Source organism: Sciurus carolinensis, chromosome X, assembly GCF_902686445.1.
Source record: "Sciurus carolinensis chromosome X, mSciCar1.2, whole genome shotgun sequence".
NCBI lineage: Eukaryota > Metazoa > Chordata > Mammalia > Rodentia > Sciuridae > Sciurus > Sciurus carolinensis.
Genome location: NC_062232.1, coordinates 67,193,093 through 67,215,352, shown reverse-complemented (window position 1 = coordinate 67,215,352; position 22,260 = coordinate 67,193,093). Strand labels below are relative to the sequence as shown.

General features: G+C 34.6%; 1 protein-coding gene across 10 annotated transcripts in view; it reads right to left on the bottom strand.

Moving 5' to 3' along the window:
• Dach2 (dachshund family transcription factor 2) overlaps positions 1–22,260 on the bottom strand; it is a 557,008-nt gene that overhangs the window by 107,439 nt on the left and 427,309 nt on the right. For all 10 annotated transcript variants that reach the window (XM_047535143.1, XM_047535144.1, XM_047535139.1 and 7 more), the window contains one exon: positions 3,297–3,455. In XM_047535143.1, coding sequence (XP_047391099.1) covers positions 3,297–3,455 — 159 coding nt within the window. The remainder of the gene's footprint in view (positions 1–3,296; positions 3,456–22,260) is intronic.

Below are 22,260 nucleotides of genomic sequence, written 5' to 3'. Positions count from 1 at the left end.
ACTGGATACAGAATTCTAGTTTTTGTTAACCCTCTAAGCATTTCATAATGTCTTTTTATCTATTTTCTGAGGGGAAGTTCAGTGTTATCATTATCTTTGTTCCAGTATGCCAGGAAAGATATTTTTCCTCTTGATATTCTTTCAAGGTTTTCTTTGTTTTTGACTGTATATAAATTGAATATGAATAACTGTAGTTTTTTGTATTTATCTTAGTATTCTCTGAACTTCTTGAGTCTATTATTTGGTATGTCATTAATTTTGGAAAATTCTCAGTCACTGGTAATTCAAGCATTTTTTTTCTCTTTTTCTTTTCCTTTTTATATTCACAATACACTTGGTGCATTTTTGAAAAATATTCTGTGTGTTTGCTTTCACAGTCATTATTTTTTCTCTTTGTTTTCCAGTTTGGGAAGTTTCTGTTGATATAATTTCAAGCTCACTGGTGTGTGTGTGTATGTGTGTGTGTATGTGTTATTGGGGCTTTCATCCAGGGGTGGAGTGCTTTACCACTGAGCTAAAATCCCAGTCCTTTATATTTTATTTACTTATTTATTCATTTATTTATTTATTGAGGTAGGGTCTCACTAAATTGCCCATGCTGGCCTTGAACTTGTAGTCCTCTTGCCTCACACTTCATAGTAGCTGGAATTATAGGCATGTGCCACCATGCCTGGATCAAGCTCACTGATTCTTTCTTCGGTATTCTATAAAATGCATTCTTCCTTTTCTTGCAGGGTTTTTTTTTTTCATTTCTAACAGTTTCTTTTGATTGTTTTTTTTATTTAGTTTCCACCTCTCTGCTTACATTTCCTGTTTTCGTGTATGTTATCCACTTTTTCCATGCTCTTAGTATGTTTATCAGTTTTTAAGGTCCCAATTTGGCAATTTTCAATATATACTATATCTGAATTTGGTCATGATGTTTGTTCTGACCCTTCAGACTATGCTTTCTGCCTTTAACCAGGCCTTGTAACTCTTTTATTTTAAGCCCAAAATGCTGCATCAGGTAAATGAGGATCAAATAATAGGCCATTCCTGAAAGGTATTACTTTGAACCAGTTTGGAGTTAGGCCATCTGAAGTACTTGACTTATGCTATTAGATGCCAAACTTTCCTCTAGTGTTTTGCTTCTGTATCCCTTACATTTTTTTTCCTCCCTGGGAAATTCATCTTAAACAGGATTCTAAGTCTCTCAGTTCTTTTAGCTGTAATAAACTCTTATTATACAAGTCCCCTTTTGTGCTTGTGATAAAATGTGAAGAGAAGAAGCATTCAACGTTCCTCTGATTAGGTGGCAAACCCTTCATGAGTATGGATCTTTGGGCTGTGATTTTCACAAGTGTTTTCCAGTTTCCCCCTCACCTTAGGAAAGACAAGAAGGCTCAAGGGTGCTGGAGTTGTATTTTTCACTTCCTCCACATCAAAGGTTATAGGGTGTGGGATTTTAGTATATTTTTTCCTCCATGTTAGTTAGGCTATGTTAAAACCAAGTTGTTTATGATAACATAGCTTATTTTGAGGGTAGACTTTTCTTAAGAAGAATAGATCAATCTGGTCATGTTCAAAAATAGTTACATTTCAGCTGGGTGTAGTGGTGCATGCCTATTATCCCAGTGACTCAGGAGGCTGAGGCAGGAGGATCATAGGTTCAAAGGTAGCCTCTGCAATTTAGCAAGACTGCAAGCAACACAGTGAGACCCTGTCTCAAAATTTAAAAAATAGAAAAAGGGTTGGGGGTGTTGCTCACTGTTTAAGCACCACTGGGTTCAATCCTTGGAACCCCCAAAAAACTTACTTTTCCCTTCCACCTGTCATAAGCATAAGGAAAATTGTCTCATATCTTAAATCTGAAAACCTTGTCGGGCTCCTGGAGATAAAATTCATGAAAGAATAGAAGTAAAATAAGATGGACCCCAGGAATTTTTATCAAACCAGTTCCACAGTAATTCTCCTACGATTAATCATTTACCCATTAAATATGGTACCAGGTCTAACTGTGGCTTCTGTTCTCCATAACTTATGGTTTTCTATCTTTGCCTATTTATCTAGTTTTTGGAATAGTGGTGCCCTGTGACCACAATCTTTAATGGATCAAAAATGTTGATGACTTTCAAATTATTCAGTCTTTTATTCCTGTTACAAAAGCAGGAATAGTGTCTTCCAATCTTCTTTACAAGTCATATCAGCATCCAGAAGCCTCTTAGTCAGTTTCTTTTATGGCATAAGCCTAACTAAAATAGTCTTTATTTTACTTCTCATAAGGAAGTATTTATAACTTTCCTGGCATTCATTTTATTTCACTTTAGACAACAATCAATTTTATATGGATATTTACCCCCTTAAGCTTATAGTTTTTTAAAGGCTTTTAATTAATTTCATTAAGGTTTGGGACATTATATTAAAATATTCCAGGATTCCTTGTTGTCGTAATGCTAGGGTTACTGGGGGAGTAAAAAGCTTAGGTAAAGTAGTAACGGAACTCTTCTCCTGGACTTCCTGTTTTCCAAGTAGTATATACAAGACCTGTTTTGCTTTGGAAATATTTCTGAGTCATTTACATAACTAAAAAGGGCAGCTAAACTTGAATTTGCATAAATTGGCTATAGTTAAACTACTAAGTAATGATAATGTTAATATTTTATACAGTGCTTGCTATGTATAATTCACTTCTTACAACTTTTTCTTTATTATTTTTAGTTCTCACAATAAATTTAAGTGTATGGAGTTTTATCCCTTCTTTTTTGTTCTGGAAACCAGAACTAGAAAAACTTAGGTGGTTTCTGCAAAGTCGGTGTTGTGGAATTCAGTCATGTGTGGTAGTACACACCAGTAACTCCAGGACTCTGGAAACTGAGGCAGGAGGATCACAAGTTTCAGGCCAGCCTGAGAAACTTGGTGAAACCCTTTCTCACCATTTTTAAAGGGTCAGGGCTACAGTTCAGGGGTAGAGTGCTTGCTTAATGTGTGTGAAGCTCTGAATTCAATCCCCAGGATGACACTCATGCGTAAAAAAAATGTTGAATTCAAACCCAAGTTTATTTGACTCTGGACAATATTCTTCACTACTCTGCTACATAGTTTCACATGTATTGTTACTCTACTAACTGGTCTCCCCAGCTACCTCCACTCTATGTATCCCATACATTCAACTGAGTCCCTCTTTACTTCTCCTTCTATTTTCCTATTGTTTAACCTTATTGAAGATAAACAGACTATGTCCTGCTAATACAAGATTTCTTGAGATGTCAACAGTATTTTTCTCAACATAGCCAGTTTGGGGAGTATAGTATACATACTATTTGTTAGCAGGTGGTTCTGCTGCAGTGGGTTGAGGGTAGGAGCACCCCCAAGGCCTGGCTGGCCAGCTAATGCTGCATGAGCAATTCCATGCTGAGGTCCAGGAGCAGCAAGAGGAGACTGCATCTTATCCTTATCCCAGGAGGATTCACTCCCACCTGAAAAAAAAAGTCATATAAACAGGTTAAAATTTGACAAATTTCTATGAGAAGGTTTTTTAATTACTTTATTAGAATGAAAAGCAATACCACCTCATAGGAGATTATTATTCAAAATGGTAGCTCATTTTATGATAGTTTAAAAACTTTCAAAAGTCTAAGGATATAAGCTACCTCTGGGAAAACTAAACCATTTTCACTAATACCATAGGACCACTTTGCTTACTGGTTGTCTCAATAAACCTAAAATAATAATGAATACCTTTTGGAAGCACATTTATATAGAAGGTTATAAAACCCACCACTCCCCTTTCATTTCAAGCCTATAAAATACATATGCTATATTTTAAAGAATAGTTTCTGCTCACTAAAAAGGAACACACTAATTTTTAAGAGCAAGATAACATGTAAAACATATAGAGTAGGAACCAAACTTACCACTTATTTTGGGTTCAGCTCTCAAGCAATGTTTTAATATAAGCAAGGTTCTGTACAAAATAAGCTGGATAAAACAGAAACCATGGCTTCCAACTTGAAATTATACTTTGATCACTACACTAAAGAGTGTAGTGAAATGTGCACCAGTGCAGACTTCTGTATTGTCATGATCCACAATAGCATAGCTATTTCGTCTGCTACTGAGCATACTTTGGGAATAGAGTCATTGCCTAAAACAATAAGAGGAAGCAACCATAGATTTCCATGACTTTCTTTTAAGGAAAATTTAAACAGAGGAATAAAGAGTTGGATTTCAATCTCTATAAAAGAAAACAGTTCTGCTTTGGGACAGAAGATGTTGTATGGCAGCTCCACCTATTTTCTTGATGTGTTACATTCATTCAGGGTTCAGTGGTTCTGCCCCCATAACCATACTGGATGCTGATATTAGCATCTCCACCTGAATGATACTGTCCCTTATGCTGACTGAAACTGTGACCTTGTTAGGTATGAAGATCAAACCTGGGGCACTTGGGCCCTCTATAAAATGTTTGCATTTACAGGTTTAAAAATAAAGAATAAATCAACATATTGTTAACACATTCAACATTGTAATTATTTTCACTTTAGTTCCCTCCCAGGATCTGTTCATATGGATACTTATTTTTGCATTGTAAACACTCTGCTAAAATAACTTCAGGTATCATATTTACAGAGTGCAAAGGCTACATTTTAGTATACTGAATTGTACTATAATTTTTAAAGAATGTATTTTGTTTCTTTCAGATTTTTCATCAAATTGATTTAAGTTATAACAAAAATATTCTGAATTTCCTTAGAATCAATTAATTACCTGGAGTGGAATTTCTGGGTATTAAAGGACAGATATATTTATACATTTGCTTATAAATACTACATTTATATAAACAGCTTTCAGAGTGTAAACTTTTCATGGACCAATTGGTATTTCCCCTAAAGTTTTAAAATTGAGAGCTGTGGTATGCCCAGTGGTAGAGTGTTTGCCTAGCACATGTGAGGTACTGGATCTTAACCAGTATTTACTAGGTGAGCAAAGGAAGCACCATATTATTTAGAAATACATGTGAAGATTGAGGGGTACCCGATTGGTCTAATGGGAAGAAACAAGTAGCTAATTATTCAGGTTCTGAGATAAGCATTCAGTTGACCTGAATGGAAGATTATCAGATAGGAAATTTCTTTAAATTCATAGACTTGAAGGACCCAAAATCATTTTCTTGATCCTGTTGGGGGTTTGGTATATGCATTGAGAACCTGCAGCACTTCTATGATTATATCAATTGTTCTGTCTCTTCATTCTGATGTTTGATATTGTAGAGTCACTTCCTAAAAGCAGGGAAGGAATTTATGATTTGGTGCATTTTTGTAATTTACCATTCACCAAATTGAAATTCCAAATAAAATCAATAAGACAGTGTTAATGCTGCAATGAAGAAGGATGCTTGGGAAAGAAGAGTATCAATGAACAATGAAAGTAACCACATTGAAACACAGATTTTCTTATAGTAACAATGATCCAATAAGCATGATTAAAACCAGAAAATATAAAACTCTGAATGATTAATTGCTGAGCAAAAAATGGAACCACTGTCTTCTTTTTGCACTGTGTTCAAGATACAAATTACCTATCACCAAACTTTAATTTGTAAAATGATGAGTAAAACTTTGACAAAGAAATATAAATTTAGAAGGTACTAAATTATGATGTATGTTATTAATTTGGTATTGCACTATCACAGAATAAATGACATTTTGAAATACCTGGGCTGAGACAATGTCAATATTTGTTTTATAAATTGAAAACATTTTAGTCCACATCCAACATAAAATGGTACATTAGGCATTAGTCTAATGTTTTATACCTCATATATCCCAAATTGATTTGAATAGAAATCTTTCTAAAACTTCATCAAAAGATTACAAAGCATTTTCGTGTTTGCTTCAATAAGAACTTTGAATGAACTTTTTCTGATACCCCCATCTTTGTTAACCACTGTTCTAAAGACAGAAGGAAAGTGGTTTCCAGCTGTTCCTATATTCACTGAATTATGAATATAAGATAATTTTGCACTCTGGAGCAAGCAACTGACAGGTGGCATATTCTTAATATTTGGATTAGGTTGTTTTAATGTACTGGTCATATTTTGGTCTTTTGACCTAGAGTTGTTTATCATTGTTAAGTGTATACAGATTGACCAGTGACAAAATATGGAGTTCTGGTGGTCTCAAACTTTGCATAATCCCTTTGTTAGAATGAAACAATATTCACTGCCTTTAAAGGTAGCCATGTATTTTTACTAATCTAATCTATTGGTCAGTCTTTTTAAACACTAAGTAGAAGTCTAAAGTATCCAACCTCCTTTATCTATTTATCTATCTATCTCTATATATTCTTTATTAGTTCTAATTAGTTATATATGACAGTTGAATGCATTTTGATATTTCATAGGTAAATGGAGACTAACTTCTGACTGCTCTGTTTGTATATAATGTAGAATCACACCAGTCATGTAATCATATATGCACATAGGGTAATAATGTCCAATTAATTCTACTATCATTCCTACCCCATATTCCCTCCCTTCACTCCCCTCTGCCTGACCCAAGTACAACTATTCTTACTTAGCACATATGCCCTTATTGTGAATTAGTATCCACATACCAGAGAAAACATTCAGCCTTTGGTGTTTTGGTATTGGCTTATTTCACTTACCATGATATTCTCCAGCTCCATCCATTTACATGCAAATGCCAAAATTTCATTCTTCTTTAAGGCTGACTAATATTCCATCGTGTACATATACCACATTTTCTTTATCCATTCATCTGTTGAAGGGCATCTAGGTTGGTTCCATAGTTTGGCTATTATGAATTGAGCTACTATAAACATTGATGTGACTGCATCACTGAAGTATGCTGATAATAAGTCCTTTGGGTATAAACCGAGGAGTGGGATAGCTGGGTCAAATGGTGGTTCCATTTCAAGTTTTCTGAAGAATCTTCATATTACTTTCCATAATGGTTGCACCAATTTGCATTCCTACCAGCAATGTATGAGTGTACCACTTTCATCACATCCTTGCCAAAATTTATTGTTGTTTGTATTTCTAATAATTGCCATTCTGACTGGAATGAGATGAAATCTTTCCACATGTCTCAAAATGAAATTAAACCCCTATCTCTTACCCTGCATTAAACTCAACTCAAAGTGGATCAAGAACTTAGGCACTAGAACAGAGACCCTGTGCATAATAGAAAAAAAGTACACCCAACTCTCCATCATGTTTGCTTAGGAACTGACTTCCTTAACAAGGCTCCTAAAGCACAAGAAGTAAAATCAAGAATCAATAAATGGGATGAACTCAAACTAAAAAGCCTCTTCTCAGCAAAGGAAACAATCAATAACATGAATAAAGAGCCTACAAAATGGGAGAAAATCTTCACCACAGGCACCTCAGATAGAACATTAATCTCCTGGATATATAAAGAACTCAAAAAATTTAACGCCCCCCCAAAAAAACAATTACCCAATTAATAAATGGGTAAGGAACTGAACAGACACTTCACATGAGAATAAATACAATTGATTAACAAAAAATGAAAAAATGTTCAACATCTCGAGCAATTAGAGAATTCAAACTAAGATTTTTATCTACCTCTATATCTTTACATGCACTACTTTGCTGAGACTGCTATAACAAAATACTATAGTTAAGATGACTTCAGCAAGAAAAACAATATTTTTCCTATTTGTGAAGGTTATAAGTCGAAGACAAAGGCTTTAGCAGGTTTGGTTTCTCCTGATGCCTCTCTTTACAGATGTTTCTCCTCCTTTTATCCTCATATGGACTTTTCTCTGCATAAGCTAAGTCTTGGTGTCTCTTTTTATGCTCAAGTTTCCTCTTTAAATAACAATTCCTGTGAGATGGCATTAGAAATCATCCTAGGCCTCATTTTAACCTAGTCACCTCTAGAAAGGCTCTATTTCCAAAGATAGCCATATTCTGAAATAATTGTGAGTTAGAGCTTTAATATATGAATTTTACAGGAACATAATTTAGTTCATAACATAAGAGTATGTACCTCTCATTGAACCAGACCTTATTTGCTTTGTGAGAGAATTCTGTCAGAGGATAAAAACAACAACAATAACAAACAAACAAAAAACTGGATAACATTTTCAACAACACAGTTCTAATTGTCCAAGTAGGAAGTAGGTTTTGGAAAATAGAGAAACCTCATTAAATACTTGCTACATGAAACTTAATATTAAGTATAAATCTAACCCAACATAGCCCTAAATAAACAATGTGGAAAATGATGTAGTAAATACTTAAAAACTGAATAAATGATTTGAGATTTTCCATATCAACTATTCATTTCATCACTCTTTTAGTTTAATGTTTAGTAAAACTAAAGCTATGTCAATAAACAGTATATTACAATTAACTGTTATCACATCAATACTATAGTCCATTAATTAATTGAATTATGTTATAGTTGAGAAAACTGCATAATTTATAAATACCTATTTAGTAGAAATATATATTCTTTTCTAAGTTGTACAAGAACAAAACAGTGATGAATGGAAGGGAACTATTAATATGACAAAATATCTGAGATAATTGTATTGCCTTAGCTTGAAACTCTTAAATTTCTAATTTAAATTTTTTTCTTTTAAATTCATTGTAAAATGTTAAGAGTTCCCAGAATGTTGCTTATTTTCGCTGCTGTTTCTTTATAGAATAAACGGGCAGAGGGAACAGAACTGTGAATCTTGGAAAAATCTCAACAGAAACATGGAATTTCAGATATGGAAAATATTTTTATTACCATTTACTTAAAGATAATCTTAAAAGGAAGCAGAAGCATAAAATTGATAAGAATCAAACAATATTTTAAAAATCCATATTAATTGAACATATTAACAGAATTGAGTGTGATATTTCCATACATGCATATGTGTGCAATGATCATATTCAACCATGCTTTTTTACCCTACCCCCACCCAACACCCTTCCAAATCCCTAGTAATCACTATTTTACTTTCAGGTTGATATCTTTTTTTCACCTATTATACGGAACATGCAGTACTTATTTTTTTGTATCTGGCTTATTTTGCTTAATATAATCTCTACCAGTTCCAACCATGTTGCTGCAAATAATGACAGGATTTCATTCTTCTTCCTGGTTGAATAATATTTCATTTTGTATTTATTTTTCTCTTTATCAATCCATCTCTTGATGGGCACCTCAGTTGATTTCCTCTCAGCTATCATGAATACTGCTATAATAAACATGGGCATGCAGGTAGCTCTTCTGTATGATTTTATTTCCTTTGTATATATACCAAGGAGTGTGATGACTGGATCATATGGTAGTTTTATTTTTTGTTTTTTGAAGACCTGCCAGAGTGTTCTCCATAATGGCTGTACTATTTCACATTGCCATGCTAGCGCTCTCTAACTTCCCAATGTGCCCAAACATCTAATAACAGAATGCTTTCTCTGACTAAGTGTGTGAAAACTCATGGATAATATTTGAATGTAATTCCAACAAATTAGTATAAGTCTGCATGCCAAAATATTTCAAATGAACTTGAAGAAACCAAGTAATAATGTTCTAGATACAAATAGCAAATATCATTCCTAACCTTAGCACTCAGACTATATACCTTCTTTTTAATTTTTTTTTATTGTATACAAATGGGATACATGTTGTTTCTCTATTTGTACATGGAGTCAAGGCATACCATTTGTGTAATCATAAATTTACATAGGACAATGATGTCTGATTCATTATTTTTTTCCATTCCCCCACCCCTCCCACCCCTCCCACCCGTCTTTTCCCTCTATACACTCCTTCTTTCCTCCATTCTTACCACCCTCCTTATCCCTAACCCTAAACCTAACCCTAACCCTAATGCTAACCCCTCCCACCCCCCATTATATGTCCTCATCTGCTTATCAGCGAGATCATTTGTCCTTTAGTTTTTTGAGATTGGCTTATCTCACTTAGCATGATATTCTCCAATTTCATCCATTTGCCTGCAAATGCCATAATTTTATCATTCTTCATTGCGGAGTAATATTCCATTGTATATATATGCCACAGATTCTTTATCCATTCATCAACTGAAGGGCATCTAGGTTGGTTCCACAATCTGGCTATGGTGAATTGATCAGCAATGAACATTGATGTGGCTGTATCTCTGTAGTATGCTGATTTTAAGTCCGTTGGGTATAGGCGAAGGAGTGGGATAGCTGGGTCAAATGGTGTTTCCATTCCAAGCTTTCTGAGGAATCTCCATACTGCTTTCCAGAGTGGCTGCACTAATTTGCAGCCCCACCAGCAATGTATGAGTGTTCCTTTTTCACCACATCCTCGCAAACACCTATTGTTGCTTGTGTTCTTGATAATCGCCATTCTAATTGGGGTGAGATGAAATCTTAGGGTAGTTTTGATTTGCATTTCTCTTATTACTAGAGATGTTGAACATTTTTTCATATATCTGTTGATTACTTGTACATCTTCTTCTGTCAAGTGTCTGTTCATTTCCTTAGCCCATTTGTTGATTGGATTATTTGTATTCTTGGTGTAGAGTTTTTTGAGTTCTTTATAGATTCTGGAAATTAGCGCTCTATCTGAAGTATGAGTGGAAAAGATATTCTCCCACTCTGTAGGCTCTCTCGTCACATTGCTGATAGTTTCCTTTGCTGAGAGAAAGCTTTTTAGTTTGAATCTATCCCAGTTGTTGATTCTTGCTTTTATTTCTTGTGCTATGGGAGTCCTGTTAAGGAAGTCTGATACTAAGCCAACAAGTTGAAGGTTTGGACCTACTTTTTCTTCTATAAGATGCAGGGTCTCTGGTCTGATTCCAAGGTCCTTGATCCATTGTGAGTTGAGTTTTGTGCAGGGTGAGAGATAAGCGTTTAATTTCATTCTGTTGCATATGGTTTTCCAGTTTTCCCAGCACCATTTGTTGAAGAGGCTATCTTTTCTCCATTGCATTTTTTTGGCCCCTTTGTCTAGTATGAGAAAATTGTATTTATTTGGGTTTGTGTCCATGTCCTCTATTCTGTACCATTGATCTACCTGTCTATTTTGGTACCAATACCATGCCGTTTTTGTTACTATTGCTTTGTAATAGAGTTGAAGTTCTGGTATTGCGATAACCCTGTTTCGCTCTTTCTACTGAGGATTACTTTAGCTATTCTGGGTTTTTTATTCTTCCAGATGAATTTCATAATTGCTTCCTCTATTTCTGCAAGGTACATCATTGGGATTTTAATTGGAATTGCATTGAATCTGTATAGCACTTTAGGCAGTATGGCCATTTTGACAATATTAACTCTGCCTATCCAAGAACATGGGAGATCTTTCCATCTTCTAAGGTTTTCTTGAATTTCTTTCTTTAGTGTTCTGTAGTTCTCATTGTAGAGGTCTTTCACCTCTTTTGTGAGATTGATTCCCAAGTATTTTATTTTATTTTTTGCTGCTCGTGTGAATGGGGTAGTTTTCCTAACTTCTCTTTCTGAAGATTCATCACTTAGGTATAAAAATGCATTGGATTGATGAGCATTGATCTTGTAACCTGCTACTTTACTGAATTCACTTATGAGTTCTAAAAGTTTTCTGGGGGAATTTCCAGGTTCCTCTAAATATATAATCATGTCATCAGCGAACAGGGATAGTTTGAGTTCTTCTTTTCCTATTCGTATCCCTTTAATTTCTTTGGTTTGCCTAATTGCTCCGGCTAGAGTCTCAAGGATGATGTTGAATAGAAGTGGTGAAAGAGGGCATCCCTGCCTTGTTCCAGTTTTTAGGGGTAATGCTTTCAGTTTTTCACCATTTAGAATGATATTGGCCATGGGCTTAGTGTAGATGGCCTCTATAATGTTAAGGAATGTTCCCACTATCCCAAATTTTTTCTAGTGTTTTGAGCATGAAGGGATGCTGTTTTTTATCGAATGCTTTTTCTGCATCTATTGAAATAATCATGTGATTCTTAACTTTAAGTCTGTTGATATGGTGAATGACATTTATTGATTTCCGGATGTTGAACCAACCTTGCATCCCTGGGATAAAACCCACATGATCGTGGTGCACTATCTTTTTAATATATTTTCATATGCGATTTGCTAAAATTTTGTTGAGAATTTTTGCGTTGATGTTCATTAAGGATATTGGTCTGAAATTTTCTTTCCTCGATGTGTCTCTGTCTGGTTTAGGTATCAGGGTGATATTGGCTTCATAGAATGAGTTTGGGAGGGTTCCCTCCTCTTCTCTTTCATGGAATACTTTGAGGAGTATTGGAATGAGCTCTTCTTTAAAGGTTTTGTAGAACTCGGCTGAGAACCCATCTGGTCCTGGACTTTTCTTTGTTGGTAGGCTTTTGATGACTTCTTCTATTTCATTACTTGTAATTGGTCTATTTAAATTGTGTATGTCCTCCTCGTTCAGTTTAGGTAATTCATATGTCTCTAGAAACTTGTTGATGTCTTCGAGGTTTTCTGTTTTGTTGGAGTATAGATTTTCGAAATAGCTTCTAATTATGTTTTGTATTTCACTCATGTCTGTTGTGATATTTCCTTGTTCATTCCGAATTTTAGTAATTTGAGTTTTCTCTGTCTTTCTCTTTGTTAGTGTGGCTAAGGGTTTATCAATTATTAATGTGCTTTGCTATTAAGAATGAGTAAAGAAAGCATATAAAACATTCACTGAAATCACAATGAAGAGTAGGAGAATTTATTAACCAGTTGTCCTCTACTCATAGTAGTCAATGATTCTCTTTATAAATGCATAAGCTGCAATTTCTATGGTTTTGAGTTTCTAAGACTATTTGGTTTAGGTAAGTAACATGCAAGGATTTTGTACTTATGAAAGATCTCTGTTTTCTGAACTCAAACTGTGTGTGTCTTGTAGTTTAAGAAGAAAGTGCAGTAGAAGAAGTTATTTTAAAATTGAAAGCATAAATTTAAAAGCCTGCTATTAAGAATAATATAAGGTAATTAGCACATTTAAAAGAATGGGCTTGGATATGAAAAAAAAATAAATGTTTATAATGAAGTGTTCTTATTTTGAACCTTTTATAACTACGGCAGTACGCATAAGTCAAATAATTATTTATTTGAAAACATGTATTCTTATATACGTAGGGAAAAGAGCAAGCAGTCAAATGGCAAGCAAACTATGTTGCACATGCAATAAATCAAGTTTATTCTCTCAGTCACAGAATTCTTTGGTTACCTAGAATACTGAATGAATGCACATGGATGATTTTTAAGAGCATTTAGCTTTTTTTAGTAAAATATGTTCTAAGCCATAATTAAACTATCAAATATTATACTTTTTTTTTCTAAAACATAATATGATATGTGTATGTAGAGGGAATGTATACATGTACACACACATACACAGACATGAGTCTATGCTCTAGTATATTATAAAGTTATAATATGTCAATAGAAACTGAAGGGGTATTCAGAGGAGCTAGAATCTATAAACTTTATCATATTATGCATTCACTTGTTTTTTCTATATACATTCAAAAATAAATATTTATCATTTTCAAGATTGGTCTAGATTAGTAATGTAATAAATGCACTGTATTGTAACCAGTTTGCCTTCTCTTCTGCTTTGAAATGTGGCAAATGAATGGTCACATCCTAGGGTGATGGACTAGGAATTTCTACTTTAATCAGAAGTAAAATAGTATCTCATTGATGAGCCTCTAGGGTTACAATCTACAAGAAAGTATCCATATGTCACATGTATTCCAATTTAAATTTTAGTTAATTAAAAAAGAATAAAGTGACAATTTTCAAGTGCTCAGAAGCCACATACAGGTGGTGACAATCACATTTGGAAGTGCAAATACTTATTATTTCCTTCCTTTCAGGAAAGCATAGTACACTGCACTATTCTGTAGTACAAGTAGTCACAATTAGTTTGTATAAAACAGTTAAATCACGGAAATAACCACATCATTTTCACATCAAAATATCCAAAATTAAATTGACCATAATTCCATGCATAAGATCCTGCTCCTTTATTTCCTCTATATGTTACAGGCATAATTGAATTGTATCAAATGGGAAATTTTGAGTTCCTAATATGTATCTGGCTTTATTCTCATGTATTGAAAATACACAGATAAAAGACAGAACCCATTCTCTAAGGTCTCTCAGTCTAATAAGTATCATTGCTATATCTCTACCTTTCCCTCCATGCTAGTATGGCCAGCTTCACTCAAATCCACTTTACATTGATTTTCTGTCCATTCCCACTACCATTGCCTTCATTTGAACCCTCATTACTCTTTCACTTATATTATCTCAAGAACCTCTAAACTGACTTTGCTAGGCAGTTGTCCAATCTGCTCTTCTCATTGCTGCCAAAATAATAAAAAAAAGAAAGAAAAGGAATGAAAAAAGAAAGAAAGAAAAAGTATCAGAAAGGATAATTGTAAAGTAGTGGAGAAACTGGGCAGAGCAATATCTAGGAAACAAGAAACAAGAAAACAATATCTTGACACCATGACCAAAAGGAAAACTTACAATAAGCACTATAAGAAAGGATTCCAGGATTTGTGCAAAGATGGTCTGCGAGAGTGTGGTGGATAGGTGAACATGCCGTACAAATGTTTTGTAACTGAATCATTGTCACCATAATAGGAAAAAAAAGTACTCTTTTATCATGACCATCATCCCCAAAATTTTGGAGTAAAATTCAAAAGTTTCAAAAATCAATAGCTCATTAAATAAATTTATTTCTGGGTTTAATAGGTATACTTTAAAGCATATTTAATAATTTAAAATTAAGCATTCACCAAAGGCTTACTCAAATAAATTGCACTTGACCAATACATCTATCTTAGAATTAGGCAGACATGTTTCACTAAGTAAATGTAGAAGTCAAATGAAGTCCCAGTACATTCGTTTCTAAATTAAAATGCTGCAAGATATAAGTATTCCCTACATGCCACTTTAAGGCACAGTGGCTAAAATCTGAACACTCCATTATTGAGTTTCAAAGATTATTATGAATATATAGAGGATTAAATAACATGAAATGAAGGCAAGTGTTCTACTGTATGACCTGCTGAGTGTGATGACAGGGTTGGAAAACACTTGCAAACTTCTAGTTTGCATTATTTGAAAAAAATACTTAGCTTAAAAGGAATTTTGCTCTATACATAATAATGAAATGAATTTTACCTGATATCTTTTTGCAGTTTCAAATGATAAACTTATCTTTATCACTCTGCTATAAACCCCATAGTTTTTTTTTCTCCTATTTATCTTGTATTTATATTATATTTCCTGGAGCAGAATTATGTTTTAAAATATCCTTCAATTCCATAAAAGCTATGTGCTGTGGCTACTACAGAAATTTTTGTGTGCGTTATAAGACACTTTAATGAGGTTTGAATTCATCTCTTGCTAGTTTAACTATTACAAGTTGAAAGATACTCAAAAAATAATATAAGTTCAAACCAGTGACAGCATTTTTTAAATCTGAATTTGAGATCCTTCTGTCATTCATAATAGCATGTGATCTGCCAAAATGACCAACATATTATCAAGTCACTTTGCAGTAAATAATCTTATAATATCACTACCTATCTTTTCCTTTTTTGCTATATTTCTAAAATATTGAACATCCACTGCTGAGAATAAAGATTTATTTTAAAGAGTTAGTTCCTAGAATTCATATGCTGTGACATATGCTTTTGTGAAACATACCTTATATTGCAGGTCCCTTAACTTATGTAGATATACCTCAGAAAATACAAAAGATGACCTATAAAATAGGACAAAACATTAGAATTTCAATTCTATTTTAACTAACAAGTAAGTACAAAAATATAGTTCACTGATATTTAACATCTGGATCATCACTCATGCCCCCACCTTTCAAGAATTAGAGGAATTCCAAAAGAAGAGTGATACTTATCAGCAGGACAAGTTACTGGCCATTGCCATCCCCAGCATTTCATTTACTCTGAACTCATTGTGACGTGGTCTATATATAAACAATAGAGTGCATTTATAGACTAAATTAACTATTTTTCACTAAAGGATCTCTTAAGTGGATGACACAGCATAAACTCAGATTGACAATGATAATGCATGCTTAGTAGTTGAGTAATAAAATAGTAGAGCTGATAGTTCTTGGAATTCTGTAAATTTAATTCAGTGATAAAAATAATATAAAGGGCATAAGATTTGAGCTGCAAATCACATTGTCCTTGCTGATAAAAAGTATTTCTAAAAGATTTTATATCATCAGTGAATAAAATGCACAAGCTACTGACTTGTTTTTTTTTTTTTTGAGAAAATGATGTAAGACTAGAGGCAATCATCCATCACTTGTCTGTGTTACCATGAGGCAAAATTAATAACATGGAACGTGGTTGCTTTTTGAAGTAAATAAACATAGGAGAAATCTAGAGTTCTATATTTAACAGAAATGACTTGGTGAAATCCAGAATCACTGGAGAGTGAAAGAGAGTCCAATAGAATATCCCAGCAGAGATTGCAGAAAAGTGTAGAAGAGGCAGGGGAATACCCCTTCATCAGGGGTAGGAGAGAGAGAGGGAAAGTCCAAGAGAACACCAGTGGTGCAGGATTCACTACCCTGTATAACTATAAGTTAAACTAACAGTAGTCCTAAGATTTGCATGGTGACCCACTCTGGAGCAGTACCCTGCACTTCCCAGCATATGTTTATGGTGCTGCCACTGGGAGTCATCTTGATAAGGACCCTTGTTTTCTGAGATCTCTTATTTGTGAATAAGTATGTGGTAGAACAGAAGGCTCTTTTAGAAAGCAGTTTGTCAGGTCAGCTCTTAGACTCTGGGGGAGTAACAAGTGATCTATGACAGCACATAGAGTCCAGATCTAAGAACATCATAACCATGGGCTGTAGACTGCAATAAACGCACACAAACAGACCTTTGTGACTCCATAGCCCCTGTCTGCCCTTGAGGATATATGGTTGCAGAACCAGTGTTATCCCATCTTCAAAGTGCATAGCTCCAGAGAGAAACTTTGTGGACTTCTATATTCTGAAATGCCACAGAATCAGTGTCTACCCCGCTCTTGGAGTGTGTAACTCAAATACCTCTGGAGATAATTTGTTTCTGTGGAGTTCTGCATTGCACCATCGCTTTTTCCCACATGTAGTGCAGTTCAGAACAATCCCAACTGACTTCAGCCAGGAAGAACTTCTGCTCAGTCAGCTGAAGAACACCATAAATGAAAGAAGATAATGAGTAGATCAGAGCCCTTGCTCTGTTGAAGAGCTGTACAAGCTAAGAAGACATAGAAAAAAGCTCCAATTCACATAAACTCTGAGTTTCCATTCTTATGAGGATAGGGCAAAGAAGGAGACTGGCATGGAGAAAACTCTTTTTTATTAAACTTTTTTTGATGTCACTTTTTTGTGTTTGTCTTGTTTCTCTCCTTTCTGCTCTTTTGAATGTTAAATTTTTCATTTCTTTTTTTCACCCTTCTTTCTCCCTTTTCTCCTTTTGTAAAAATTTCTCCTGCTACCTTTTTTCCTTTAAATTTACTTTTATTAAATTTAATTATTTAAAAATATTATTCTATATTATTTTCTCCTTATTTATTGGTTGCTGATGGTGTTGCTGTTGTTGGTATTTTAAATTGGTTTTTATTTTATTCACTTTTCTGTTTATTCTTCTATTTAAGATGTTGCTGATATTTTTAGTTGGTTTTTACTTTTTGATCTGCTTTTTCTTCTTCTTTTCCTTCTCTTTCAACTTCTTTTTCTTCTCTTTTTTTTTTCTGTTAGAGTGAAATGCCAGCATGGCATTTTGAGCACATTAAGTGTGTGTGTTGCCACTGAACTATAAACTCCTATCTAAGTTGAGAGAATTTACGCCTTGCTCCAGTCATGACCTACTCCCACTTGAACCTTGTTGGAAATTTGACTTAAATAAAAGGGGTGAAAAAAGCATATATTTGATTACCCATTCCAAAGTAGGCATGGTAAAAGAGTGCTTAAAGGCCTATTTCTGGACACTCACTCCCAAAGCAAAAACGAAAGAAATATCACAGCCCTTGTGGGTACCACTCCTACAAACCACCTCAGCATCAGTCACTCCCATTCCGATCAGATTACAAATTAAAAACAAGAATGGAGGTCAGTGCCACAGAGGGGACTCTGTGATCCTGGTTCCTACCTACCCTAAAGAAACAACTGGAGCTACACCAGTGTCTAAATGGTAAAAAAAGGCTCCAGGCTCATCATTTTAATTAGAAAATCCAGGTTTCAAGTAATGGAATCAATATCAACAGCACCGAAAAAAAATCTCCAAAACCCAATAGGGGCTTCTATTACCACCGTCAGATTAACTACAAAAGGTAGACCCTACATATGCTGTTGTTCATACCATACCTACCTGAACTACCAGAGGGACCTCATTCCTGTGAGACCTACAGAGAAAATTGGTCCCTCAGGCTATTATACACATTATGCCAAAATCCACTAATTACAACCAAAGAAGACATGGGGAAACTATACTATGAAGTGAAAATAGAATCAAAATCAACAATATACAACAAAACAATATCTGAAGGCATATCATCAAGAGAAGGCAGTTTACTAAAAAGAAACTCACATATAAAAGTGGAAGAGATGCCATGCCCAAAGATGTACAGATTGCAACATAGAAACAAAAAACATAAAAAATAAGGCAACATGGCACCCGTTAAATTTATAATTCTCCAACAATTGATTTCAAAGATGTCGAAGAAGATGTTATACCAAAGAATTTAAAAGGATTACTTCTAAAAAGTTCAATGAATTTCAGGAGACTATAAATAAACAGCTGAAGTCACTTCTCTTGCTGCTCCATGGCATGAAACCAAGAACAGCAGACAGGCAGCTTCTCAACAAGGTGAGTGAATGAATAAAAATTAGGGGGGACTTCACTGGAATTTAATACTGGTCACTCAAAACAGAACAGGATTGAATATAATAAGAAAGAAATTTCCAGTGCCACAGCCACAGCAGTGGTGGGAGGCATAAGCTACAATGGTCCCTCCACAAATGCAGTAAAGCAATAAGGGAATTAAAGGAACCCACATTTTGGGGAGGACTGAGGCAGGTCGGGGTACAGAAAGTTTAGAGATCAAAAACACTGCCTGACTAAACAGCAAGGTGTGCTTCACAATATCTTTGTATGGTCAGACACTGCATCTCTCCCAGCTGCATACAGAGGACAGAGAAAGGAACAATTTTGCAGTTGTATTGTAGGGGCTGATAGCCAAGGTTGTTGATTTCTGGCAGAACTGAGTCTGGCCTGGAAAACAAGACTGACAAACTCACTGCATGAGAGAGGTGTGCCTAAGTGACCAGGAGAAAATCAAACATGGAGAGAGGTTTGCAAAGGGCAATACTGGTTGTGCGAACCCACCCAGCTTCTTTCTGCCCCTCCAATCTGGCTGCTTACAGGCCTGGCTGGGGAGAGAAGCACCCAAACAGAAATTCAAAAGGGTAGGGGTAGGTGAGATTGATTTTGGCGACTGAATCTGAGACCGGGAATTGTGGGGTCCAAAGGTGACATAGTGAACTAAGAATTGGCTCCTACACTAGAGTGGAACCCAAGGGAGATCCCTGGGGTGTGGTCTTCCAGCATGGACCAGCAATTGTACCCTGGAGGTGTGCTGATTTAAAAATCACTGAATCAATTGGCACTCAGCAAAGAGCCTGGAGCCTAATTAAGACTAAACCCCCCATGAAGGAGTTCCACCTAAGGGATTAACCCTCCCATCCTAGCAATCCACCCTGAGTGTGGAGCAAGCATCACACTCCAGATGTAACACAGAAGAAAAGGGAAGTTGAAAATCTTCTGATAATCCAACAAAAGCAATTCTTCAACTTTTCATCAAGATATTTTTTTTCTCTCACATTTCTACTATTTTTAAAACCAATTATTTTTCATGGATCAGTGTATTGAGAACAAGGATGTCTGATTAGTATATTTCAGCATTGTTTTGCATTCTTTTTACTTTTTCTTTCAATTTTTAACTTTATTAAAATTTCTACTTAATGTATATTTTTCTCTCACTTATATGTTCCCCTTGATTCTCTTTCTCTTTTCCCCTGCAAACAACCAACATCTATCATTCACTTTTTCATTCTTTTAATCTTTTAATTCTATTTTCTGTCGTCATTCCTCACAATCACTTCCTACACCACTTCTCATCTCTCATTGTCCACCATTTGAAATTGTAAATCCTTTTGCAAACTTACTGTTTTTATTGTAGGCAATGACTAAACATATCATTTCTGTTTATTGTGACAAAACTGTAGATGTCTTAGTAGGTGCTATTTGATTTAAGACTGTACATTCTTTGCATTGGTTGCTGTTATTATTTGTCTTGCCCTTAATGCTGAGGTGGTGGAAACCTTCAGGGACATTATAAGTATACAAAGTAGAAAGTGGACAGCCTCAAATTCATACTTCCAGATGGGTAGACACACAAACAAAATGAAAAAACAAGGGAATGAATAGCCACAAAGAAACCAAGATGCTCCAATAATACAATACATTGACATCACAGTGGAAGAAATGCCAGAGAAGGAGTTGAGAATGTGCATACTTACACTGATCCATAAGGTAAAGGACATGTAAGGAGTGAAATCAGAGAAAATGCAGGAGGTGAAAGATCAATGAAGAGAGATTCTGAAAACTAATAACTAATGAAGCAGAAATCCTCAAAATGAAGTAATCAACAATACAAATTAAAAATTCAACAGAAAACATGACCTAAAGATTAGACCACTTGTAAGACAGAGTTTAAGGCAATGAAGAAAAAATATATAATCTTGAAAATAAAATTGAACATGGAGAAAATATGTTAAAAGACCATGAACAGAATGTACAAGAAATAAGGGATAACATGAAATGACCAGATTTAAGATTTATCAGGACAGATGAAGGTACAGAGATACCAACCAAAGGAATGCTCAGTATTTTCAATAAAACAATATTAGAAATTTTCCCAAATCAAATGAATGCAATGGAAAATGAAATGCAAGATCCCAAATATACAACAGACCCACACCAAACCACATTAGTATGAGAAGGACCAATGTACAGAATAAGGATAAAATTTTAAAGGTAGGGAGAAAAAAAATCAAATTACATATGGGGGGAAACCAATTTGGATCTCAACTGGTTTCTCAACCCACACCCTCAACACCAGGAGGTACTGGAATAACATCTATCAAATTCTGAAAGAGAATGAATACCAACAGAGAAACTTATATTCAGCAAAACTAAGCTTCAGATTTGAAGATGAAATAAAAGCCTTCTATGATAAACAAAAGTTAAAAGAATTCACAACTAGAAAGCCTGCACTACAGAGCATTCTCAGCAAAATATTTCATGAAGAAGAAATGAAAAATAAAATCATAATGAGAAAAGGGAGGAATTACACTAAAGGAATAGTCAATCAAAGGAAAAATGAATAAATCAAGTTAAAAACCAGAAATAAACCAAAATGATTGGGAATACAAATCATATCTCAATAATAACTTTGAATGTAAGTGGCCTAAACTCATCAACCAACTGACAAACACTGGAAGACTGGGTTAGAAAATAAGGCTCAACAATATGCTGTCTCCAGGCAATTCACTTCAAAGGCAAAGACATTCACATTCTGAAAGTGAAAGGATGGGAATAAACATATCACTCATATGGATCTCAAAACCAAGCTAGGGTTTCCATCCTCATATCAGATAAAATGAATTTGAAGCCAAAATTAATTAGATGGGACAAAGAAGGACATGTCATACTGCTTAGAGGAATTATACATAAAGAAAACATAATAATCATAATATTTATCCCCTAAATAATGGAGCAGCTACATACATCAAACAAATGTTTCTCAATTTCAAGAATTTAATGTGCTACAATACAGTAGTACTGGATGATTTTAGCACCTCTCTCTCACCACTGGGTAGATCTTCCAAACCAAGTAAACAAAGAAACTATAGAACTCAATATAGCAATCAATAATTTAGACTTAAGAGATATATTCTTCTCAGCAGTATAAGGATCCTTCTCTAAAATAGACCATATCTTAGGCCACAAAGCAACTCTTCACAAATACAAAATAATAATAGAGATAATACCTTGTATTCTATCATTTCATAATGGAGCAAAATTAGAAATGAATAATAAAATAAAACTAAAAACTACTCTAACACCTGGAGACTAATTAATATGCTATTGAAACACCAATGGATATCAGAAGAAATGAGGGCTAAAAGCATACTTAAAGATAAA